Source organism: Haliaeetus albicilla, chromosome 22, assembly GCF_947461875.1.
Source record: "Haliaeetus albicilla chromosome 22, bHalAlb1.1, whole genome shotgun sequence".
In the NCBI taxonomy this organism is placed as follows: domain Eukaryota; kingdom Metazoa; phylum Chordata; class Aves; order Accipitriformes; family Accipitridae; genus Haliaeetus; species Haliaeetus albicilla.
The window spans coordinates 19,746,703-19,773,783 of record NC_091504.1 but is presented as its reverse complement, the minus strand read 5'-3'; the positions used below and the strand labels follow the sequence as shown (position 1 = coordinate 19,773,783).

The 27,081-nt window shown below is 38.5% G+C and overlaps 1 protein-coding gene across 9 annotated transcripts in view; it reads left to right on the top strand.

Moving 5' to 3' along the window:
• The window catches only part of C22H7orf50 (chromosome 22 C7orf50 homolog), a 133,186-nt gene extending 113,349 nt beyond the window's left edge, over positions 1 to 19,837 (top strand). For all 9 annotated transcript variants that reach the window (XM_069810222.1, XM_069810223.1, XM_069810221.1 and 6 more), the window contains 2 exons: positions 14,922 to 15,003; positions 19,392 to 19,837. In XM_069810222.1, coding sequence (XP_069666323.1) covers positions 14,922 to 15,003; positions 19,392 to 19,574 — 265 coding nt within the window. In that variant the 3' untranslated portion in view covers positions 19,575 to 19,837. The remainder of the gene's footprint in view (positions 1 to 14,921; positions 15,004 to 19,391) is intronic.
• Positions 19,838 to 27,081: the final 7,244 nt, after the last annotated feature.

Genomic DNA, 27,081 nt, shown 5'->3' with positions numbered 1-27,081 from the left:
CTCCCCGTCCTGCTGTTTACATCCTTCACGTGGCTGTTACTGGTTTTCTCAATCTCACTGCCCCTTTGGTGAAGCAGTACATCTGTAATCCTTCATCTGTTGCTAGTCCTTCCAGACACTGATGTGTTCTATTGCTCTTCTTTGAACTCCTGTGTCTGTGATCATTCTGGAAAGGCGAGACCTGGAAGCAAGCACGCTGTTTTACTGGAGCCACCTTCCAGCTTCACGCAGAAGGGACTGAGAGTCTGTGATTCCTTCCTGCTCCCTGTCACTCCGGCTTGGTTTATGGGCAACAACACTGGATTCATCTTTGAGCCATAGCGCATTGCGATTTCACGTTTAATTTGCTGCACACTAAAAACCTTTACTTTTTTTTCTCCCCCCCAAACTATTCAGTTTTGTGTTAATGACAGCGTTGGCATGAACGTGACAACTATAGCCATAATAAATTTTTCACTGACTGTAAAAGGGACAGTGCTTCTCATTCTACTTCAGCCTGGCTGCAGCAAGTCAGATACTCTACTGTTTCAGAGTTGGCTTTATGATATATATTTCCAGATGTTAGTGTCCTCGTTATCATCTGATTAGTCCAACTATGCATTTAGGATTCTGTGGATGTCACGTTACAGTCTCGGTAATAGCAGCATACAGCTTTTGCCTGTTTAATCAAGATGTCTGACGGCAGCCCAACTTGATGATTTTCAGTCCCTATGATACACTCATTGACTTCTGGATTCACTTTTCTGTGTCTTGATGGCAAGTGATATGCGGAACTGTGTTGGAGCCATGCCTGTGTTTTTCTAACCCCCACGTGACATCCACAGGATGTCATATTGTGCAGGAATTGCTTTTAAACCGTTATTAACTTCTTGGTGGGTTAGCTGCTTTTTATGGTTCTAATACAACAATTTCACTGCTTTGCAAGAAGCACATTAACATCTTACTCTTAATTTAGTGAGTTCATGCAGATTACTGCTCCTTATGTAGATCTCATCTCTTTTTCCAGCTATAAATATTACAGCTATCCAGACTGAGTGATCCAGGCTTTGCCTGACGAAGACTCACCAAAAAAAGGAAGGCAACAATTTTGGTCTGCAGCTCTTCCATGCAAGTCCAGCTTTGCAATGCAGATGGTTAAAGAGGTGTCTGCGCCGGTGCTGAGCAGCAGAAGGTGCCTGCACAGCACAGTGCTGTGCAGAACTACTGACTCGACGCTGGAAGCTGAATAACCAGGTCAACACCCAGATGAGCCTGAATTAAGAAGTCACAGCTCTCTGCAAATGAGCTCAGGCACTGCACAGAGGTCGTTTATAAGTTACACCGCTTCCAATGCCAGAGCCGGCACCGAGGCTTCGTTAGCTGTTACTGAAGAGAAACTTGTCAATTAAAGTTAATGCTGACAAATAATAGTATTATTTACTACATAATTCTAAAAACAGCAACCAAAAGTAAGAACAAAAAACAACTTTAAGTAGCTCAGAGCCAATCTTAGCTATTTTTACCACGAATTTCTGGGAAGAAAATGAACCGTAGGACTATATTCTGGGTATCTGTAATACTATCCTGGAAATGGTCCAGATGGACAGAATTACTTTTTTTTTATAATGTCAGTCATTTCTAGCAAGTCCTCTCCATAGTGGTGTATCAAGTCATGAAGATCCTAGGTACTTACAAGTGTATTTTGCCATTTCTAGCTTGCTGGACTCTGGTTTCTAGAGACAAAACAGGTGATTGTTTTGAAGATACTGAAATGTCAGGTTCCAAGACTTTTAAGCTTAGTTAGATGTGGAAGTTCTCAGACGTTGCAGATATTTCTGTGGTATTTTCAACTCATTCAGAAGTAGGAAGTTTTAGAAACATCAATGATTGCATGATTTCCCAGCCAAATTAGTAAATGCTTATGATGCAACTCATTCAACTGAGCTTTGGAAAAGCAGCTGGACTAGCACAACTTTCCCTGAACCAAACCTCTTATGGTTTAGTTATTAATAAACTTCTTTCTACAGGGAATGGTTTTGGAGTAGCTTTCTTAACCCTTTGCTTAGCGCTAAGGTGTGGCTTAAGAGGCGAAAGCAAGGGAAGCTCATGTCCATGCTGAATTTTTCTCAGTCAGAGTCAGTAGCTGTTCTATCTTTCTAAATTTGCTCATTGTCCTATTTAGTTTATGGCAAAGGAAAGAGATTTCTTCTTGTAATTTCCATAACCATAAATGGTCACTAAATTTAACAAAAAGGGAGAAGTAGATTAGCAAATTCTAATCCTGCTTTATGGCTCCAAATCAAATAATTCATCTTTCTAAATCTTTGAATTAATTTTATGGAAGGTCACAAGTACATATCTCAAAGCATATTTCAGTAAAAGCTGCAGAGTGATTTACTTTGAAATTTTCTGTCTCTTTGCACTTCTACCCTTTTTTTCAGTGTGAAACAAAGCTGTCAAAATATTTACTTGGGCATTTGGTTCAAACTTTCTCATAGGGAAATACTGTATTTAATAGCATCATTAACATGAACTCATAAATCCTTTCATCTGACATCTATCATTTACAGGATCGGCTGAAAAATATGTTATCGACTAACCAGCCCCATCTTTAAAGGGATTTTTATTTTTGTTTTTTAAAAAATATTTTCTCTATCTTCTCCCCGTCATAGTAATGGTAATTTGCTTTCCCATAATACCTTTCCTGATAGCATATCATGACTGTATTTTGACAAAGTAAATGAAAAATATTTTGACGCTAATTTATTCACTCTTGTTATGACAGCTTTTGAGAAATTGTTATATTACTGTGTTTTTCAGATGGATAAATTAAACAGTGATGAAGTTTGTCACTCACCCAAGTCCTTGTACTATCCAAAGGTCTCCTTTAAAGCAAGTGACATAAGGGAGACTAGACATAGCTTTCTTCTCATCTGAACACGAGCTCTGTTTTCTTTGGCCCTATACCAATGTCTCGTCCCAACAGACCTGGAGGATTTTTCTCAATTCCTTATTTTGAAAGAGGAGTTTACATGGATTTTTTTTTCTGTAGTGGTGTCTCAAGACATTACTAAAGGCCGCTAGCAACTCTACTAATCTCTGGGTGGGAATGCAATGTATGGCTTAGTATTCCAAACCCTTTTAGCTACTTTGAGAGAGATTTCTGTCTTCCATGGTTGGGGTCTCCTTGCGGTTGTGGTCCTTTGTGGTATTGCTGCAAATGACCAGAGCAGCTTTGTTCCATCTTATTGCTGCTGATAAAACTAGGAACAAAAATTCCCGAGTTAGCCAGCCAGCACTTTTATTATTCTCAGTCACTTACATAAGATTTTTCTCCTGCGTATGATCTTGTATCAGATGAGATTGGTGGCTTTTAAGACGGCTCGTTCTCACGTGCCTGAGGAGACTTCCCATGCATTCTTGGTGAATTGTTTTTTTTCAAAGTTTAGTTTGCTTTTATTTGTTTATAATTTTTTCAGTAAGGTTTTTAAGATTCCTCATAAATTTTCCCATATATGTTGTCACAGCTATAAATTGTATTAGTGGTAATTAACCATCGTGCTGTAAAGTGCTTCCTCAGATGGGGAAAACTCGATTATGTGTGTTAACTGCATAAATATTGGGGCAAAAATAGTTAAGGTTTCTTTGCTTGATTCTCTTTCCTGTAAAATAAGGTCTTTATTTCCAAACCTTGTTAAGAAAATTTAATGCATCCTTTCTTAATGACTCTCATTTCCAGTAAAATAAAATTTAGTATAAATGAATTTTCTTAACAGTTTATTAAATGTAGCCATTAGATATTTCTCACTGAGATCCAGCTTTCATCTGTCCATAGTATTATACAAAAGAGATTGCATCTAATTGAATAATTAAGCAGTTTTAAGATATTATTTCATCTGAAATGACTTTTAGAAACCTTGTGAGATATATTAGGGGGATTCAGAAGCAGAAGTCATTAATAACAGGCCAGTCTGCTTCAGGACCGTATCCTGACAGTAACTAGACACCTTCATTTCTCACTGAAGTTGTGAGCGCTCAACACTTCACACAATCACTTTGACCTTTTCCATTTGTCTTGAGGAAAACTTGTGCACTATTCAGGCCAAATAAAACCAGAATAATTAAAATTACCCGCTTCACATATAACTATTACAACAAACTACCTCTTGATATTTTTAAACTAAAAGCAGATTGCAGGGATTATTTACTTTATTTTAGTAAAATTTCATTTGCGGTGAGGCTTCGTTGAAGGAGCGTGAGGCATAGCTTTTTCCTCCCAGCCTCTGAAGCCAGCTTTTCCCCCGGCTCTCCAAACTCCTTGCCTAGTGCCTGGCTCTGAGCCCAGGCATCCCATCCTTAACCCATCTTCTGGATTTGAGAAAAGGCATTTTGTACTCACCCATCGTCTTCATGGCAAAAATGCAAAAGGAAGGGTTTATGTTTTCTCTGTGTCATAAAATTTAGATCTAGGAGAATTAACACTGCTGCTCACTTCTTCAAACACATTCAAACCATTCATCCAATGCCCAAATAATCAAAATAGTGGCGAGTAGTTTCATAGCTCTAGGGAATCATTTAGTCTAGTCGGGCAAAGCCAAAATTAAAATTTAAAATGCAGTTGGCAATGATTATTAATCAATTAGCTCCAGGGAGCCATCAAGGCTTCCTAGCCAGAGTTAGAATAACAAGCAATATTTTTGAAATAATAAAACTGGATCCTTAATAAAACTTGTCTCCTGCTCCACACATTTATTAATATGATGATGCCCAAAAAGGTATCAGTAATTACTTTTATATGAATAAAATTGAATTGGAATGAGAGCCATCTGCAGGAAGCAGTAATTGGCAGATCAGTTTCTTTAAGTGTAGATTACTTAAAATCTTAATAATGCAATGCATATGACAGGATATTAGAAGAGGAGACTCTGATGCTGTCCTGAATACCATAGTGCAGCGGCAGTTTCTATTATGCAGTGAGAGATACCTGAACATATCAGCTAAAGCAAGAAAATGCAAGTGGGCTGTCAACTGGTATACACTTTTAGGTTGATCTTGATATTTTCATTGGCTTGTCCCTCTTTAGAACTCTTCTGCAAAAAAGAAGAGTAAATAATTCTGTAACATTACAACTTAGGAGATTCAAATGGCCAGGAGTCTGTAACACTCTCTCTCCTTCTGCCTCTGCTTTACTTCCTAATGAATGCAGCCACCAGATGTCGAAATTGGGATGTAAAAAATGACAAGGATGGTTGATGGGTCTTTTTAAAAAAAAAAACAAACACCAAAACTTCTATATAGGTTCTTGCTGTTGGTCCAGAATAACCCCAAATGTCGTATCCTCTGAGATGCACTGTAAGCTGTCTGTGTGATGCGTTACTTGAAGAGGGCTGTGCGGGGCTTCCTGTAACAAAGATGAGCTATGCCTAATTAGCCAGCAATAAAAATACTTGGATTTTATTTAAAAAAAAAAAAAAAAAGCCCGCAAATGTAATTTCTGTAACTGTGCCTCTAGGGCTGGTATCCAAATTAATAAATACCTGTTCTTCAATACTGTCCTAAGAGAACTCAGTTACGTAAAGGGACTAGGTAAGAATCTGACAATCCAGGATGACTTCTATATGCCTACAGAACATCGTCACCAGAACGGGCCAGCCTGTGGAAAAGGTATGGGACCAGTCCTACAGCATAGGCTCAAGGTTCCGCTTGCCTTCGAGGGAGGGATTTCTCCTTTCCTGGAGACTTCAGCTAGAGCCCCTGGATACCCCAACGGATGGGATTGATTAGAGGCCAGCTGTTTGTCAGCGTGAGTATCTCTGCTTGTCAAGGAAGGAGAGGACACGGGAGGTACTTCTTCACAGATGCTGCTGGCACTGGCCATCCTCCAGGTCGCAGTGGGGGGGTCGCACCCCTTTTGCATCCCTCAAGTTCAGTGACACCGCGCTCCGCAGGCTAAGCAGCTCCTGTTCCTCCAGGATGCGGGGAAGCCCTGTTGGGAAGTCTTCGGGAGCAGGATTTGGATCTTGTGGGGAGGAAAGGAGGCCAGTTGGGCTCCATGCAACTGGGGCTAGATGTCCTGGGTGTTGAGAGTCAGACGGGAAGAATATGCATGGTGCTGGGACTTAGCGCAGGTGGGCATCTCGTTAGCGTAATGAGAGAGCATTTCTTTTTCATATTATAGTCAAATGTTACTCTGGAGTTTGGAACTGCAGAAGTGGACATCTGATCTTGCTGGCTATGGAAGTCCACAAGGTATTTGCAAAGGTAGAAAGAGTGCAGAAACACCCAACCTGAAATTAAATTAGAGACATCTGGTTACAAAAAAGCAATGCATTTTCAGCAGCGTTGCTCATCAGAGGTCCAGCTGGATTAGACACCTTCATAGGGTGCCAGCTTCACTTTGCAGCTTCAGGGCTTCTTGAAATAGCCCATGCATAATAAGTGAATAACACAAACTTTCAACTCAGTATACTGAGCAATAAATTGGCACTTTGGCATCCTGGCTGGTTCAAAGCAAAATGGATCAGCCAACATCTTCAGTATTCAAACCCTTCTCCAAGTGGTCAGTTCTTCATCCCTCCTCAGAAACTTTCACTGATAAATTTTTGCATGAAGTTGGTTTCTCTTCCAGCATTTTCTTTCAGCATCACTAGGTGAAAAACCATGACACTTTCATACATTTCTGGTGTTTTCTTATTAAATTTAATCATTGCTAGCTTTGAGATAGGCCTGAAAATTTTACAGACTTTTTAAGTTACATTAGTAAATATTTGACTTTTCATAGCAGCTTTTTGTAGCTTGTCTAATTATTCTTTCATTAACACTGTAATATTCTAAGTATAACTAGTATATGTATGACCCAGCACTGCTGAAACTATAGAATTTTTTGTATTGATACCAAGAGCAAGATTAGGGTATATTAATGCTCCATGAGCTGTATACCCATGACTAGGTGTTACTGTTGTAGTTTTGTGGCACTGAACAATAGAATTGAATCTTCTAGATCTGGCTTGAAAGCACTTGCATTGCTTATGCTGGTGAGCAGTGAAATCCAGTGATTATTTTCTCTAGCTGAGAACTACTCCAGAACCTAGTCTTCTCCCAACAACATGGAATTACAGAGTCACAAGCAGTGATTTCAGCCTGATTTCAATCTACATGGTCTTCAAATCCCTCCTTTGAAATGCAATAATTAGTTTAAGATTAAATTTTTTTTTTCATTTGTTCTTAATTGTTTAATCTTGTCTATTACTCTTTTCTTCTTTGAGATGGTTGGGGTGGGGGAACCTTTAAAAGTTCTAAAAGCTGATTTAAAATTCAAAAAAAAAAGCAACCAAAATGAGCTACTGGTTGCAGCTCAGCTTGAATCCATGCCTTGGCAGGAGTATTCTGTACCACAGTTGGACTTTATGTGGTGTAATGGTAAGGCAGAAGAGAAGTGACCATATTTTTTTTTTTCTGGGTCTGGTAGCATATCCCACATCTGATCATCAGAAAGCATTTATATAAATGGATTGTTGCCAACTTTTGAAAATTATTTTACTTGCAGCTGGCTTCTTACATGATTTTCATACAGACTATGGGGCCCTCTTTATCCCCTCATACCCCCCAGGATGTTCGTCATGGGAGGGAGGCATAACAGTAGTTTCCATTTTCTCTTTCCCTTATTTCTGGTCTGGGCATCAGTGTGACCAGAATTAAGTGCAAGAAAAGATGGACATCTGGAGAGGAGATGGGACTTCAGCACAGCATTGGGGTAGCACTTAGTTGTATATTCCTTGCAGGAGCAGAACAAATTGGCTGTGAAGGGCTCAAATTCTGGTTTTTATTCTTCTTCTGTGATAAGTCAACTCCTGCTTTGCCTTCTTTTTGTGAATGTATGTAAAATAAAAAGCACATTTAGCGTAATAATATAGTAATATTAGCTGTGGGCTTTCAAGCCTACTGCTGACCTTTTTGTTATTACTGAAAACAACAGAAAGTTCTCAGCATATTATTACTGCTGAATATATATTTTCAGATCAAAATGCAATTTTGCTGCAGGCAGGGTAATACAGATACAGCAACTAAATAACTGTACTAGAAAAATAATTTAAAAAAAAATTGTAAAGGTTTTTTCGCAGTGAAACACTCTTGGCATTTGCAGGTGGGTTGTTGTCTATGAAAAGTTGACAAGTTGAATCACAGTAAGATACCCTACGTGTATTGTACCATATATAAGAGATAGGAGCTCTGCTGATGACCTGCTGTATGATTTTGAAGCATTGTTACAATTTTCTGGGTCAACTTTCCTTTCCACTTATCATCTGTCTCATCTGTTTATACTCGAAGCTCTTCAAGGGAACGTCTCATGTTGCGTTTGAACAGTGCCTACAGTGGGGGAGGAAGGGGATTTCTAGCTTGGCTGAAGCTTCAGGATGCAAACACAATATCAAACGTTACAAATAATGGCAAGTGATAAAAGTACATATAATAAAAGATACTGTGATAAACATTTTATGTAGATGTAATCAAAGCTTTGCTTTAAGGCACAAAGGCCCTTTCCTTTTGCTTTATAAATACTTTCTAAGAAAATTCTGTGACCTGTGTAGTGTGCTGTACAGACACAATCAGATACAATCTGTCCTTATATTTGACATCAGGACAAAAATGGGACACTAAAAAGCAAGTTTATTTCTTCCTGCATGTGTGATTCCTAAATTTAAAAAGATGAAAAATAAAAGCTTCCTCCCCTCGCCTTTTCACAAGTCTTTAGTCATTATGCTGGTCTAAACCAGATGGAAGAATATATTAAAAATTGTTTTTAAACCACAGATTGAGAAATGGTGCCAGGATTTTCAACCAAAAATGTGGCACTGATTCTAAAATCTGTTGACGATTTTAGAAGGTTTTCTTCTGGCAAAAGAGCTCCATTAGTATCACTTCTTCTCTTCCAGGAAAATAAGGAAAATCTTTATCTGAGTCATAATTTAATTAGCTTCCAAACTGGATTTGAGAATATCAGTATAAATATATTAACTGTCCCCAGGAATTGGAGTTGGGAGATAAACAGAGTCATCCATAATGTGAGAAAAAGACAGTTAAGAATAAAGACTATGACTCTCTCTTACGTCTCTATCTTGAGTCCTGACACAGATTAGTGTGTCTAAGATTTTAACTACAGCCACTCCAGTCAAGTGTTTGAAAATCTATTTTGAATTTAAATTTTGGATATTTTTTCCAAATGAGGAGAATCAGCATCACATACACTTGAAATGAGATTTCTTCTTATCTTGCACTGAGCACTGAAGTGCACCACAAGGCGGCTTTCTGGGCATGCAGGTGTTGACAAAGACAGACATTCAAAAACTATCTGTTAAAAAGTAAATTCATTTTAAATGCCTCTGAGAGAAATAGAAGAAATTCTGAATACCCCCAATAAAAAGAAACACTTTTACATTTCCCTTTAAATAATTGTAAGTGTTATAACTGGACAAAAAATTATTATTCCTACTTCACTATATGCACTATAGGACATTATAAAACTTCCATGCACATCCATATATTTTTTATATACCCATATAAAACCTCCATCCATAAAATGGCTCTTCTCCCACAAGAAAGAGCTTATGCCAAATTTCTACTCCCTGCGTGCTGCTTCCAGTGGTTCCAGGGAGCCTCTTTGAGGTGCTGGGTTCCCGTGCTCACCTGTTGCCCATATGTGGCATTACACACGCCGCCGAACTGACTTGATAACAGTATTCAGAGTTTCCAAATTCGGGCCTTATAAGGGCGGTGAGCTTGCCTTAAACATAAGTGCATGGTATTTTAAAGTCGCTGCTATTGTGTGTGTGGCATTGTGAAATATTACAGCAAAGCGCTTGAGTGCCAAGTGTTTCAGCAAGGCTTTAAGTGTCTTTAAGGGAATTTTGGTATGGTTGTTCTTTATTGAGGAAGCACCTGTTATCCACATTTTAGGGATAGGGCAGTGAGCACAGAAATGATACCTTTTACATTGTGTGCAGAGCGCTTGGGGAAATAACGTGCTTAATTCCTGCGAGCCTTAATCATGTGCCGTAACTTCTGTTCAGCCTTCCTTGTGCGGCACATAGAAGAGCATAGGTGATCCTTAAGGTTTCAGGGTGATGAGTAACTGAGTGTATCAAATCAGAAAAGTACGCAGATAAATGAGGTGGGAAGAATGGGACAATTTTTGTATAGTGTTGCAGTATGCTGCTTTTAACGTTTTCAATAGATCTTTTCAATGTAGCCTTGAGTGTGGTCTAATGGACCAGATCCGTTGCTCTGTCCATCCTTTGAGATTCAGTGAAGCTTGAGAGCGTGAGACCTAAGGGTCTTCATGGGTAAATCACAGGAGAGCAAGAGGAGGCTGCACCGACCTGGTCCTCAGGGCTGGAGAAACCTTGTCAAATTAATTCCCTGATGCTAAGCCTGGGCTGTGTGCTGGAGAAATCCAAATTTGGTGGCAGTCTACTTTACCTTGGACGGATAACCCGGGCTGGAAGGTGTATCCAAGGTGGGCTGGACCATCAGTGGCACAAAATCGGAGCAGTAGATGTAGGTGAGTCTAGGCGGCCTTGCATTTGGCATGCAGCAGTGCTCTCGTGTCTTCTGGAAGGTTATCGGCAGTCACACATCTGTCTGTCTGTCTGGTTTCTCGAGACTTGTCTCCTCCCCAATAATCTTTTCAAGTTGAATGAATAAAATGGTTGGTTCTCAGCACAGTGCTTTTCTACACGTAGGACGTTATTTTATCATTTTGACAGCTTTGTAGTGTTTTGTCCTGGCCAGTAGTCTAAGCAAATGCATTGTGTTGTCTTCCTGAATCCAATTTGTAACAATAATGTTTTTCTTTTACTGTGTTTCTGGAACCAATTTGACTACTTTCCCTTCCCCTTCTCTTTCTAATAGGACATCCGAGAGAGCGCTCTGCCCTGCACGCTACCAGCTGTCACTGCCTACTTACGCTGCCCATATTCCCACGTTTTGGGAATAGATCTGTGTGAAATTACTTTAATGTAGAGACTCAAAGTCATTTCTGAGATAGACCACTGAGAATCTTGGGCAGCTTTTCTACATGAGACTCGCATGCTAAAAACCAAAAGTCCAAATGTGAAATTCCCTAAGCCGCTTGATTAATTTGATTCATTTCCTCTGTATCTTCAGTTTCAAAGCCATTTAGGAAGATCATTTGCACAAACATAAAAGTTCTCTTTAACTAAAGTCAACCAATGTGTTTTTTCAATGAGCTAGAGCTCATAAGAAAGATTCAAACATTAACTGTGTAAAGAAGGCAATTAGAGTTTGTACAATATATTGAAAATTAGCCTGAGGCATACTGGAAAAATACATGTTTTACACATGTATATTTTCCATCCAGTTCCATAGTTTATATTAGATCTGGACATAGATGCTTCTGAAGGCTACCAAATTAATTCAAACTGTGAAAGGGGTTGTGATTGTCTATAAAAAGGTTTTTTTAAACTATGATGTAGTTGGTCTTACTCTGTATATTTAATCACTCAAAGGAAAAGCCTCTTCTACTGCTGTAGTATGTCAAGGAAGCTTATCTGCATATAAACAGCAAAATGAGACCTCTCTCATGTTACAAAGCTTTAACTTTTGTAGCTTAAAAGTTGAGCATTTCTAAAAAGGTACTCATTATGTCATTCTGATAAAAGGAGATACCCCTCTCACTTTGTCACGGAGTGATACTTTCCATAGGTTTTAAAGCTGTCATAGGAGTAGGAAAAAAGCAGTCATAGGAATCAGTGGAAAACTTTTATTTTAATAACTGTTGGGGGGTCCAGTTACAGGGAGCAACTGCCACGTTATTTGTCTTAAAGATTGTGCATCTGTTATCGTGAGTGGTTTGCCCACAGTTTGATAGGAATTAAGGTCAAGAGAAGGATCATTTTCCTGAAGGGGGAGAAACAGGAATTGATGTAACCATGGGTAGAGTACCAGTTAAAAACTTGGGAGCATTTTCTGAGAATATGAGTACACCCATAGTCTATTAAGGGAAATACTGCTTTTTTTACCATACTCATTTAGCATTTGATTCTAAAAGGACAGAGTGCAAACCAAAAGAAACAGATTTGTGAGGCTCCGGTGCTATAGTAAGCACAAATGTACTTTCTGCAGTTGATTACGTTAAAGTATTTCTTGTTTATATGAATTACTATGGTGTATATGGAGTGAAACCTTTCAGGAAGACTAGGTGAAACTTTTGTTTGTTTCTACAAGAGAATTCACGAGAGTGAAAGTCAATGTGGGATCTTAGATGCAGGAGTATAATGGCTTGCCTTAACATGTAGAAGGGAGCATATGGTTTTGGTAATAGGCTAATAAGAGCAATTAACCTTACAGTGCACTCATTTGTTGGTCTCAGTTGTTTATAAACTAGGTAATAAAGATATTTTAACATCCTATAGCTTTATAGGAGATTAGTGAAATCAGGTTGTATTTTTCAAGTTAATGCCTAACAGTACTCAGGTGACAGCATAAGTGATAGAAGCATAAAATTAGCAGAGAAAAAAGTATTCAGAGTACTATGTGGTGTGTCTAACCAATGAATATAATCACAAATATATAAATACATAGTATAGTTTAAAGAAATAAAAACATGTGTTAAAGGTTTTCATTAGAAGAGGGACTGTTTTCACAGGATGCGGTCACGGATCTGTCATTCATCTTGTTCTTGTCACCTTGCAAAGATTGTAATGTAAACTGTTTCCAGGCTTATTTAATGTCAGAAAGAATTTTAAACTTACCTTCTTCTTCGTACTGTGTAAATAGACAGCATTTCTTAAACATCTTCCATGTAATCTTTTCAGAAGGATGAACCTCGTAAAAGAATGGGTTTCTTTTAACAGCAAGCACCATTTTTTTTTTTAAGGACTTCTAGAAGTTAAGCCAATTCCTGCAGAAGTTACAGTTTCTCAGTTAGGAGCTACTGCATTTGCTTGGCAAACAGAGAGATTGGGTACAAATGGGCAAGTAGCTTGCCCCACAGACTGCACCCTCAAGAAAATCCCTCTTTACTTCGTTCTTTGTCAGCTCCTTGCATTACAGGTTGTAATTTTGACAGTCATTGTCCAGTTGGGCACCTGGCTGCGAAGACAAGTGACACCAAGGGTTGAATGATCTTTATTTTGCAAGTACTTTGGTTGCTAGGTTGGTGGTGATGGGAGAAGGATGGTTTCCCCATAATAATATTTTATTATTTGAGTCTATAACTTTTGGCAGTCAGCTTTTGGGCTCCTGCTTTTGTGCAATATTTGTTTTGCAGACTTCTGCCTATTTATTGTCAATGTGCCAAAAGAGACATCTAAATCAGTTTGTTTGTGGATTTAACTTGAGCATGTAAAATATGATGTATTGTGGTTATTAGTGTTTTGTCTGTCCTTCCTGGTTTACTGTTATTTGCCTGATTTTTACTTTATGTGTTGGTTACTGACATTTTTATTGAGTTTAGCTAGTCATAACCGTAATGAGTTGTTGCTGCTTTTTCTTTATCCTGAATTTCAAAGTCAAGACAGTATATTTTTTTTCTTTTGAGTTTTCTGCAGAGGCTTCTATGAAACCCTTCTGTACAAATTTGCGGTCTTTGTTTTTTCTCTTTCATTGAATTGACTGAACAATGTATTTGCTGGTGCAGCATTCACTGAATATGAGGACTCTTTTGCTTTATTAGACTTGACAGTGTTTAAACAATACTAATTCTGATACCCAGCTGGCTTTTCAATTGATTTCTCTGCTCTCTGTTGCTGTGTAAAACAAGCCAGAACATTAAAGACATCTTGCATGCTACCCTCTGGAGACTTGTTTTACTTTACAGAAAAATCAAATAAGTGTAAAATTTTCTGGGTTTTCTCCTCATATATTTTCTTCTGGATCTTTAAATGATATTTCAGTGTACTGACAAATTTTGTACATGTTAAGATGCTAATTTTCAAGCATATACTTTTAAAACGCAGTGTTCATTTTATAGTGAGATTTGCCGGTTTGCTCATTTGGTTATAGAAATAAATGTCTCTTTCTTCATCTAAAACAGAATATACCAGCTTTAAAATCATGTTCAAGTTGTACATAAATGTGCCATTTTAACCCAGCTAAGATTTTGCATATTTAAAATATGTTTGCTAAACAGTCAAAGAATATTTGCAGATGTTAATCATTTGTTTTACCCGCTCACTTTTAACAGTATTGAAGCAGCTTGAAGTTTTGAGCTAAATATTGGAATCAGGATTCCTGGGGAGACCGAGACATAAAAAGTGTTTTTCTATCCTGTAAATGTCAATATTTAAGTCACACCTTTAGACAAATCCAAGCCTTAAAACATACACTCCTGAAAAATGAATTTTCTCTGCTCTAGAGCAGTCAGCTGGGATGGGCTTCAGCCCGGTGACCATTCTAGCACAAGACTCTCCTTCCAGTCCTTTAGAGGCTGCTTAATTTCATAAAAATTTCGGTTTATTATGAAATACCAACTTTCTGAAACCCAAACTTGATTCCTCGTCCACTCCACATCCCCAAATACTCGGATAGCCCTGCGGCTGGGGTAGGGATTTGGGGTGCTCGGTTGTTGTGGTCAAAAGAGGGCAATGACCTCTCATAAAGGGCTGGTCAAAGCTGAGGAGTGGGACTTGATTTTTAACTTCAAGGAATCAGTGCTTTCTGACGAAAATTTGTAACATTCTTGGCCGCAATATCCTCCTATAATCTTTTCACTTTTTGCACAGAAGCCAGGTAGCTGTCCCTTGTGTTCTTTTTTGCCACTTGTACAAAATGTGAGCTAGTATCTATTTCACACAATGTCATGTAACTCCATGTCGTGCATACAAAGTCACTTGGAGTCATTGTAGGAAATATTGTATGAATAATGAATGTTTTGATCCCACAGTATTTCATTTAAGCAATTTTTTTTTTTTAATTTACTACAGCTGGTCTGAAAACCCAGAAGAATGGAAGTTTCAAAAGACAAGACAAACCTGGCTTCTCTTGCACATGTATGATAAAGAGAAGGTTTGTATTAATGCTGCTTTTTGTCAGAACAAATATGACATGAAGTTTTGTACATTAGTTGTACCTATTCTTTATTAACCAAAAGTCGCTAGTACTAGCCATGCACTTTTCTAATAATTTTTTAATAGTTTATAAATCAATTACTTTGTTTTTAACCAGAATGCTGAATCATTTTAATTGCTTGCAATTAATCTTTTTATTTTGTTGGTGACCATTCTCCTGTGTATGCTACATTTTTATACTTGATATATGTCAAGCATAAATAAAGCAGATTCATGTTTTATATAAATCTGGAGCTTACTGAGAATTGGAGTCATATCCTTAATTTGAATTTCTGAATGTGGAACCCAATACTGTAAACCAGGATTCTCATATTGCTTCAGATATCTCTGGCTCCATCTAAGATGTACAGCCATATTGCCAAGATGTTAAAATAGCTTTCCCATTAAAACATAAGTGAAACCTGATGTTGATTGTAAAAAGCATAAAGTATAACCAGAAGCTAGGCTTGCATCATTACTGAAATCCATTCATTTCATAACCTAAAAAACAACATAGATTGAATTTCCAATAAGCGTCTGACCATCGTGGTATTGAATGGGGGTTTCAGGTCATTCATTTTGTTGTGTAATAGAACAAACATCTAGCCATTTGCACAGTGCCCTTCTTATTGATTCATTTATTTGACATTCAGTTAGTTTTTGCTGATTTTTTTGTGCACTTAAACACTTAAGCATACCAATCTTCCTGACCCAAATTACTCAGCAGCTCTTAAGCCAGTCACCTGACATAGGGTGTTAACTTTAGATTAAAAATACTTTTAGAAAACCAGATAATTAAAAGCGGAGTTTCGTGAAGGCAAAAATGTTCACACAGTATAATACTTTAAAAAGATTAGTTGCAGAATACAAATTTGATTATAGGTAACTAGGTTGTTTGCACGGTCTTCTATTTTTAAGTTTCTCCTTTAAAAGTCTTTATCAAGCTTTCAAAATCAATGTATGCTCTTTAAAGCTACCTAGAAATTGTTTTACAGGCAGAACAGTGTTTTTACTTTTTTACCTGTTTACTTTGGGTTTTGTGTTGAAATATACTGGGAAATAATTAACTGTAAGTAGCATTTGTTTTATGTATCAAAACACAGCTTAACTCCTTATTTCTCAACACTGAAATGAAACTTTCTTTCTGTTTTTTTTTTAAATCTGATGAAAGTGCTATGATTTATTTAAATCACAGATTTTATAGTTTAATAATCAGAGATGCACTGAATGTGAGCTTTAGATAATGATTAACATCTGCATCCCGATTCAGTAAAGTTAGTAGAACTGCTCAAGTGCTTATAATTAAGCATGTGATGAAGCCTCTTTCTTCATCAGGGCTGTAGGGAGGGCAGACCAGCTTCTTTTGAATATTTTTTTATACCCAAATTCAACTTCCTGTCCATTACAGAATAAAATCTGTCGGATATCCAAGCATGACTAAAATACAAAAGGAGACAGGAGTTCTTTCCTTCCTAAGCCACATCTTTGATCTCATGGTGTCACTCGGATGCTTACTGAAAAGCCATGCAAAGGAGCGAATTGAGTTTCCCGTACTGATAGGCCTCCTTCTGTAAGAAATAAGTTGAGGTTTTAAAGTTCTTTGCAGCGTGGGTTGTTTGGTTTTTTTTTTTTTTAATTCCCTTTAAAATCCATCTGGTGGTTGGCTGACAGCTTCCAAGCCAAGCCTGTGTACCTGCCATGTATATACTTCTTCAGGACCCAGTATAAAATAAACACTAGATCATTTGTTGATCGTTGTCATCTGGCACAGCATTTTTAGAGAGTAGCTGTATCAGCTCTCTTCAGCTTCTGGACTGCAAGGCCCTGGAGGGGTTTCTGAAGCTTCCTCAGAAGGTAACTGAGAAAAGCAAGCTTGGCAGCAGTAAGCTGCAGTTCTCCGTGGAGATATCTGTATTTGCTTTGCAAAAGATGCGGGGATCTGCAAGTCTAAAAAGTCTGAAAACTCTTGAGTTACATACTATTATTTAAAAGTGGTAACTGTTCTTTTCCTGCTACTATTTTGCAGCGTGTGTCCCCTTTTCCTGATGATTATTTCACTTTGGGATATTTCTGTGTTGGCTCCAGTGCATATTAGCTAGTTAGAACAGAGGCAAGGTTAGTCTGTGAGAGAGAAAAAGAAACAAGAAGAAGGGTCAGAACAGTTTAACAAAAGAGTAATAATAAAATCCCATAAGCATCACTTCCACTTGCCAGAGCTGTGGTGGGAGATCTTGATACCCGATTTCAAGCCAGCCCAAAAGGTGATATTAGAAGGATTGTGTTCCTTCTTGTAAAACCTCCCCAACGGTCCCTGAAATTTCAGCTCTTGTCCTACTGTCTTTGAAGAATTGAAATTTGGATTTCATTAACTTTTTGCTGGCACTTTCTATGTTCCAGTCCTTGCTATGGCTCTATTGTATGTGTAAGTTAGGAGGAAATATGATATTATCTTGCCTACGTGGTGCTGTATTGTAAACTCTTGCTGAAATAAACCTAATAGCTGTGTTAAAGAAAAAAATCAGACTTTTTTTAACACTTGAGCACTTATCCTTAGAGCCAAATGCTAAATGTTTTCTATGCTTCAGGCAGCCACATGTCTGTCTGCACACTTAGTATTTCTAAGTTTAGAGTAGGCTTTTAATTGCTCCTTCAAGCACTTTGCTTAAATGATATAATAATAACTGTAATTCCACAGAGTTATGACTATACCATGAGGCCTGAGAACAAGAGGTGTAAATTACGTAGATAATTTGGCTGAGGTTTGAAACACAGAAATGTTGCTAAGCTTTAAAAACCTGGTACTGAGCATCTGCATTGAAGGAGCACTCTCATGCTGAAATTGTGTCTGAATGTTTTTGTCTGTTATTAGTACCAGTTTACTGTGAGTAAAAAGGTTTCAAAAATATAAACATTTTTCATTAGGTTTAAATGTGTTTGATTTGTATATTATAGCAACACTTCATATATCATCCATTTCAGTGTTAGTCGCCCTAAAATTAATATTTTTTTCATATCTGTATTGTTTCTTTAATGCAACAGTGTTTGTGTGAAGAATTAGAAGGTTTTCCATAGCGTGTAAGTTACGAGGCTGAATGCAGACTTCAGTTTTGATTTATTACTTTGTAATATCCCTGATTGATGAAGGCAATGTTGGAATATTCTTTCTTCCTCTTCTTTTGGAGTGATAGAAGTTTTAGTGATCAAAGTTATGCTGCCAAATGTCAATGGAGAAATAAGTTGTAAATTAAGTATCTGTTGAAGCTCTGTCTTCTCTGAAATGTTGATACTTTGCAAAATTGAAACAGCCCTCGAATAATTAGTCTCCAATCCTTTAAATACTTACGTATGTGTTTAACTTGACTCATGTCAAGTATGCCTTTTAAAGTTATATGTGTAAAGTTAAACATGGAGAAAAGTACTTGCAGGACTAGGTCATTTTAACATCTCCTGATTCACAGCAAAAATATTCTCTTATTGGCTGAAACCTGTTCCACAGATATACAACATAAAATTAAGATACGCTTCAACCTGGTACTTTTGAAAATACATTGGTTTGAAATACTGAATAAATCATTCAGAAGTTTTTGCTAGGTTATTGCCAAGATTATTTAATGTAATGATCATTTAAATTTTATGTTGTACCAGATAAGCTAAAATTTAACATATGACTAGTTAATTAGAAAGGGAGTGAAATGGGGGTAATGCAACTGTAGATGACTAAACTGCTTTTAATGTTAGACATATTAGTAAAGCCTATCAGTTTTAGTCAGCATAATTTAAAAATTATTTCCATATGTCTGAATTCAATTTGTTTTTCAAATTAAATTCTATTCCTTCGTATAAGCATTCTGTCAAAGTGCTTGATGGTGGGTGGTATCTCATCTTAGCAAAGGAATAATTTTGGGTAGGGGCAAGGGTAATTCCAGCAAAATTCTTTCCTCGGACACATGCATGCAATTCTCACTGAATTTAGCAGGTTTCCACACATATTTCCAAAAGGAGGATTTGGCTAGTGGGTTTTTTTCTTCCAACAGCCCTCACAGCCTTGAGCTCACTGTCAGGGAGTGTTTGCATTTGCTGATCAGCATTTCCACATCTGCTTAGAATTTCCTTTCAGATGCTTTGCCCATCTGAGCACATGACAGTCTTCTCACCACGGTCCGTCCCTCCCGGCAGTTTGAACCTTGGCCAGAAACACTTCCACTCAGAGGTGGGCACTGGCAAATGCAAAAGCCCGTGCAGTTCTCCTAATGATCTTCCAGGTGGTGATTTGACATGATTGTGAGTGAGTATTGAGAGAGAAGACAATAAAGCAGGTTTTTTTCTTCCTTGTTTTTTAATTTAAAGGTTCCAGACAAGTATTTCACCATTTTACTGGATTATCTGCAAGGGCTTCAAGGTGGTGCGCGAGACATAACTGTGCAGAAAGCTGAAGCTTTTATGAAGGAATTTGATGGTTCTGATGCAGAAGACCCAAACCTGTTGGAGAAGTGCGAGCGCATACGACAAGTTCTGCAGCTGCTGTCCTGAGAGTATTTTTGTGTTTTAATGACTGTCTGGTGGAGAGAAGAATAAGATGTCGTATACAGAGACTGTAAATTAGTTGTAAAGACATATTTTCTAATAGGAATCCTAATACTAAATTTTCAGATTTTCTACCTGTAATTTTTTCCAATTGCAAATATTTATCATGTTTTGAGTTGATGAAATAAAAATAACATTTGGTCCGTAGACGTGCTATTAAAAGTAATCTTACCATGTATCTTTAGAAAAATAAACCTCTCTTTCTTGTTGGTTTTTCTCTACCTCCCTCTGTAATTACTGTTAAATAAGAGAAGCTTTCCAGTTCTTAATAAGAAGAGCAAAGGAACCAACAAAAAGCCTGGAGGGTCTTTTACAATGGCAGATTTTAAAATGAGCATACAGTACAGTGCTTGCTCAGCCAGCTGTAATCTATCACTTTCAGCTTTAGAAGTATGTCATTTGGATTTGGGAAAGATCATTTTCAGTCTGTTGAACATGGGTTGTATAACACAGTTGCTTATTAGTACTTCACACAGCGATCTGGAGATACCGTCAGCTTTGTTAGTTTTCCTTTTATATTTTAAAGTTTTCAAATGCATTATGGCAATTGTTTAGATATTCAGATAATGCATGGATGGGAGCAGATCAAATCCTTTGACTATATGCAGCGAAATCATCATTGTACATAAACTTACCCGACGATGCAAAGTGCTGTGCTGCAACATTTTGTATCTAGCCTGCTGATACTGCATTTTCATCTTTCTCTTGTAATTGGCATCCAAAAGAGTTAATTTGTGTTCATTCACTTTGACGTGGGACATTTGTCTCCTATGAACATGCTGAAAACGAGGTTTTCAAGTAAAAACCAAGGACATTAATTACTCAAAAGTCAGATGATTGGCTTATTTAATAACACTGGTATTCAGACAATGTTCTTGACCTGATTCTTTAATGTTTCTGCAAACATTGTTCATACTTTATTAATAACAACCATATAAATGCGTAGTGTTTTGGAAGAGTGGCTGTCTTGGGGAATTACAGCTTTAATTTGGATGGGTGAAGGAGGGGAGGCTCTATGGATATGCAGGCCTAATTTTTCAATAAGAAGCATTTGAGTGGATTTGACAGCCTTCGCAGTCGTGGATTACTACAAATCTTTAAAAGTATGAACCATATTACTAGTAACAAATAACATGCTTTCTGACTTCTTGAAGATGATGTTTTCAGCCGGAAAAAAAACTAGACAACAGCGTGCCCTGCTCTGACACCATAACTGTGATGGGAGTTTAACGCCAACTGCGAGAGAATTCAGCAGCAGTGGCCACCCTCTCCGCTGAGCTGCCGATGGTTCGTCAGCAGCTCGGGTGCTGGTCCTGTACCGCGGGGCGACCGACGGCTGGAGGAGGGTTGCAGAGGGTGCGTGCAGGAGTGTCAAAGCCTTTCTGAGGCCCAAAGCTCTATAAAACTGATCTTCCAGTGTAAAAGCTGGTGAAAAGGCTCTGTAATAAAAAGAAGTGATACTGACATTTAGTGAACTCGTAAAAGATCATTGGATCTTATGTCTGAGAATATGCAGCTGGGAAAAAGTACTGTCACTCCAAGCAGAAGCTGATACTTTTTTCTTTCCATCAGGAAAAATAGGAATTTCTCGGGGATGAAGTTTGCAAAGTGTCTTTTTGCGACTTTATGATTCCATTTTAGGTGTCAGGGAAGAGTTTGTATTCTTTCTTAAGATATTTGAAAATCACCACTTTTGATTATCACACAAAAATGTGGGTCCTCATTGTGCACTTAATATACCCTGTAGTTTAAAAGCAAAAGCACATTGCAACTGTATTTTGGAAGAGACTTGTAAGAAAGAGTGTAAAGGTAAGGTCCAGGCAAAAAGATGTGAACCTTTTATGATTTTGACAGATTTGGCAAGATTTGCCTTTCTCGGACCTTGGTTCTGACCACGTGTAAATGTTGACAAATCTGTGAGAACAGAGGCTTTGTAGATCAAGAACGTCATATTTCTTTTTGTATCAATTAATATTAAAAGCGCATAAGGCCTGCCAATCTGGAGTCCATGTGAACAATAACATTTGGAAAAGAAGTTAGAGACTCTCACCAGTGCAGTAATAGACCTCTGTGAGTGAGGTCCTGCTCCGCTCTCCTCTTCCTCAGCCTCAGTTCTAACTTTCCCTTCAGTGTGACCGATTACTGGGTGAAGGACATGCTTCTTGCTGTTTTGGAAAATTCAGAAGCTAAAAGCTAAGGTAATTGTTGCTATGGTTGTGCTTGGTAGAGAAAGCAAAGTATGATGTTTTCTGCCACATGTCTCTTGGTGTATGGTGCTGTTCAGTGGTCAGTGGTGTGTCAAAATTGGGTAAAAGGCTTGTAAAATTTCCGCCTTTTATTGTTACTGTGTATGTCTTGCGTTTCAAAGCTCAATACGAAATATTTTAAGTGTTCTCTTAAACTTGATGTTGTAGTGCAAATAGGAAAGGACACTTAATTGCATTTTGCTTTTTTACTTTGCCCCTTTTTCTTAAAGAATCTTCAACTGGTTGGCAAACAGGTCATCTTCAAAACACCCAGGAAACGCAAAACCAAACACTGTTTTGGGAGACATGTATTGCTGGGCCCATTTTAAGGACAAGATTGTGAGGACCCAGACAGCTTACTCAACACAGCGTGCAAATGCAATAACGTCTCTGGCAATCAAATTCTGTCTTTTCCATATGCTAGCCACCAGCCCAGCTTCTGCTTCCTGCTCAGCTTGACATTTTAATCTAGGGATTTACATTGCGTGATGAATAAGTATAGCAAGATTTCCTCCATCATGTATTTTAAATGATGTATTTTAAATTATTAAGTTTATAATCAGTTACTGAATTTCTGTAGCTGTCAAAGCTGTACAGGAAGATAGAATCTGGCACTTCATTCACTTTGTTTTGTCATTTGGTCACGTAGAATTCTCAAATCTCAACGTCGCTTGTAGCTTAGGCAATCATGAATACAGATAGGAAAAATCATGTCTCTGCCTCCGTTTAAATCAGTCTACTGTGTTAATAAAAACTGCATCCAAGGCTGGAAGTAACAGCATGTACAGACTGACAAATTACATCTTCATCTGCCTACTCTAATTGTCTTCTAGTTGAGTTAATCTGTATTGTGTAGCTTTGGCTAGAAGAATCCGTATCCTAAGAGAATGCTGAAGTCAGGACTTCTAGGCAAAATCAAGGAACATTAATTACTTAGAATTGCTTAAAGCTGGAACTGTGCCTCTAATGGAAGCGCTAATTACTCAAAATTTGACGACGTAAAAAGTTCCCTTTAATTTGGCTGATGCTTGCTATGGATTGTGTATCTTCTTGGTTCTCCGCTGCCTGCCCACAATTTTAATTTGTTATCACATTGTAAAATTACTGCATAAATTAATTATCTGTTGTTATTTGGAAAGGGTGTGTTGTAGCTGAATGGTGAATGTGTAGTTTATTTCCTTATTTCCTCTCACTGGAGAATGGCTCGGCTGTGTTTCTGTTGATTTTAAAGCAAGGTGGGTCTTGACTCATCTACCATCATTTCAAAGAGTTTAGAAATGCACTTTGGTTTGAACTTGGGTTTGTTTTGTTTTGTTTTGTTTCGTGTTTTTTAAACTTTTGCCACTGACTAAGGCAAAGTAATGAACGTTAAAATCTACTCACATTTCTGCAAATCGGTGTCAGAAAAAACAATCATAAAAGAGATTTAAGTTGCAAAGTCAGGCACTCAGAAAATTAGAAAACATAAGAACGGAAATTATCTGTGTAATTTTAATTTTACTCCTTCACGCATATGTAGTATGATGCAACTTCTAATTATGTCATCAGTGCTGTATTTTCCAGTGTGTATAACTGATAAGCCATTTATTCAGTGTTTTCCTTGCAGTTCTGCTGCTATTGTCATTTTCAGAATTTAGGTCTACAAAGTAGTGCTAAAGCTAGAGAAATAACTTTGCTGTGTGGATTCAATCCTGCACAGAAGAAATAAGTAGGAACTTTCCTATTCATTTGGTATAGGAACTAGTCATAGATGTTTCATCACAAATGTTCCCTTTAAAAGATGTTCTAATGTTCTGATTCATTTACAGTCAAAATACTGAATTCATGTTACTTAATTTAAAACCAGTTTTGTTGACATAAAACTTTCCAGTGGCTTATTCTGGTTTAGCCTTTGGTTTCCTTTTATGTCTTCCTTTCTGTACAGCTGAATGAGCTGGTTATTTCTGTCCCTGCAAATAGGAATATTAGTTGTTTACAGTGGTTCCAGTCATACAAGGACACAATTAAATGTCCTTGCCTTTGCAGGACAAGCTCATTTTAGCAGCGATTTATAATTACATTCTGTTTTAAATTCTTCATAAGAACATACAGAGTCAACAACTTAATATAGTAAAAAATAATTTTTTTTTAAAAATATGTTTTTTCCCCCTACAAGAAGCAGGGAGTACCAAAGTAAATAAAACTAATGTGTAAATGGTGGGGGAAGGGCAAAGCAAAACAGTGGTTTATCTTTCTTTGTCAAAACAAAGCTGAATAAGAAGCTTGTGCTACTAAGAAAGTTTGTCTGGTGTTACAGACACAGAGGGAGGGCCCTTTGGTTAAAAACAGAAGAACAGTCATACAGTTGCTCTTATTGATTTAGTTTTTTTCCCCTACGTGCAGAAAATTTTTGGCATTCCCCAACAAAACCCACGAAAACACCTACGTCAAAAAGTTGAATAGGTTTCAATATGAAATCCTTAAAGGTCAAGAAATGCCACATGTATTTAAATGGCCAGAAGAATTCAAATTCTACCTCTCTGTGCCTCCAGCCTGGAGACTGAATGAAGGGGGATTGTGTTAGAAGCAAACAAGCAAAAACCCGTAAGTTATGTGAGCACGTAGTTAAAGATTACTGGTTACCCTCCTATTCATAGCAAGGTGGAATTATATTTCCTATTAGCTTTAGTTACTCAGGTTTTTTAAAGAAGGTTTGCTGCTAATTGAAATATCCCATAGCCTTTTTGCTTAACAACTTACATCTATTCTCCTCACGGTCCCATGTGTATAAGATTGTAAGCCATGGGACGCAAGATCTGTCACTCTCATTTGCTAATAAATAGCTAGACCTAGCTACGGCACTGTGAAAATCCTCATTTGCTGTCGAGTTCCTTTGGACCCAAAGAAGAATGTTGACACTGTGTTTCCCTGTACTGGTCCAGAGGTACAACAGGCTTTGGCAGCATCCTTTGTATCAGCCAGGCTTTCTTAAGCTCCGTGAAATTGCCCGAATCCGGTACATTGATGCTGCTTATGGAATTTGCCGAGTGAGCAGCGGCGTTTGTCTGTGGAGCACTTTGAAATGTGAGGCTGCAGGGTCTCAGCTGCTCAGGATGCTCAGCCCACAGCTTAATGCCTCCCTTGGCCTTGCTGCCCATTTTCAGTCTTGGGCTGCTGAGAGTTGCAACCGTTTTATTTGTCTGCTTTCTGTGGGCTTAATTTGACTAAACAAAGTGTTTTAAAGCTATTTTGCCATATTGAAAGCCTAAGCTACGGCGATGGTGTTTCTCTGGTAGCATAGATACATGGAAATAGACTTTATGGATTTCACAAATATAGTACTCTTTATTAGAAGCAGAAGCTCTCGCAGAATCCTGGAAATGACTGACCAGCACCCTGATTTACCTTGTTAAATAAGACTGGTATTTCCGTGAGCTGTCACAAATATATGCCAGCAGACAGACACGACGACAGACAGCCAAGAAACCATGTATGGGCATCAAATATACCAGAGGGCAAGGATGACAGTCGGGAACGTAACCTCCTGAAGTTGCCTGGTTAAGGCAAAATGCCACCTGGCACAAATCCTGGCTGCTATAAGGTTAAAAATAACAAATAGTATCCCTATTACATAAGGAAATCTTTTGTCCTTTAATAGGGCACTATGATATGCTGGAAAGAATATATACAGAACTTCTCTGAGCTCTTACTTGTGGTTAGTGCTTGGGGCCAAACCAGCTGAAAGTACCAGGGCTGATTGTAAGCAGGGCCCCGTGTACAAACTGCTGGCGTTAAACAGGCGAAATCTGGGTGAAATTCCGGTGTCTAAGCGTGCTCATCAGCAGCGCCAAACCAGTTCACTGCACCAGTGACATCTCAGCCCCGGGAAGGACTTCTAGTGCCTTTTTGTGACGATTGTGTTACTGTAACGTAAACACAGAGTATCTGTGTCTTCAAAGCAGCCTGTAAAAACCTCTGGACGGCTGCAGTCCATTGGCCACGTTCTGCTGCTTATTGCAATAAAATAGGTAATGGAGAAGCTGTTGAAGTTATCGTGGATGAACTTGAAACTCCCCCTAGAAGCACGATCTGTTTTCACCCACCTCGCCTGCCTGCAGGTCACTTCCAGTCCCACGAAGGAAACACCTGCTTTGGTTTCAGTTAAAGGATTAATCTGAAACGATAGTAACGCTCAAGTTTTCCTTCGACTCCTACTACCTTCTCCTCCTCCTGATCACCTCAGGGTGAGATGCCGTCCGTAATGAATCTGCAGCCTGCGTCCAAGCCAAATTCTCCCGTTTCAGTGGCAGCTTTGAGGACTGCCAAAGGCAACGCTTAACTTCCAGTTTGACTGCACAGCTCTGCCTCTACCTGTCACCTCTTTGTGGACTACGATGCCTTTCAGGCCAGTACAGGTGTTACTTGGTAACCCTTGCCAAAATTTTTTGGAAGCTTCCAGCAGGAGCATTCATCAGCAGGTGGTCCTCACGCTTCCCTTCTAGGTCCTCGGCTCTACTCACACCATCTCCCTGCACCCAATGATCTGCTTCGACCATCCATCTTTTCTGTGAAACAGTGTTTTCTGGTGCTTGCCACTTCAGCTAGGATAGCAGAAGGCATTGGGGATTTAAAGGTCTCAATATATCATAGCCATAAGAACTGAATTATCCTTAAAATTCACCCCAAATTCTTTCAAGATGGCTCTGGATTTCCAACTCCATCAGCTCTTCCCTGCAGAGGTGTCCCATCAAGCAAATTCAGACCTTACATGTGGATGTATAGCGTGCCTTTTGTTTGGAAGAGATGATGCCAGCCTGAGCCTCATCCCAGACTGCGTGTGACTTGTAGAAATGGGGGGAGATGGCAGAGATTATTCAAGCACTTTTAAAACTGCCTTAGATGACTAAAAAGAAACCTTCAGACAAAAGGTCGTCAGTGCCCAGATAACGCCTGTGAGCATCTGCCTCTTGCTTGGGCAGTGAAAGGTGCTGGTGCTTTCCAGCATTCAGTCCCTGCGTTTACCTCCTCTTGCTCCTTGATTCAGGTTTCCAGACAGCATCACCTTCAGGAGGATTGTTCTCTAGACTGTCCCTTCATATAAACGAACGCTCACTGGCCAAATTACCGAGTTGCTAATGAGACCACCCCACCCCTTGGACAGTTGGCTACAGCGGTTTGAAGGGTAAACGGGGCGAAGGTGCGGTCAGGGTGAAATGCCGCTCTTTGAA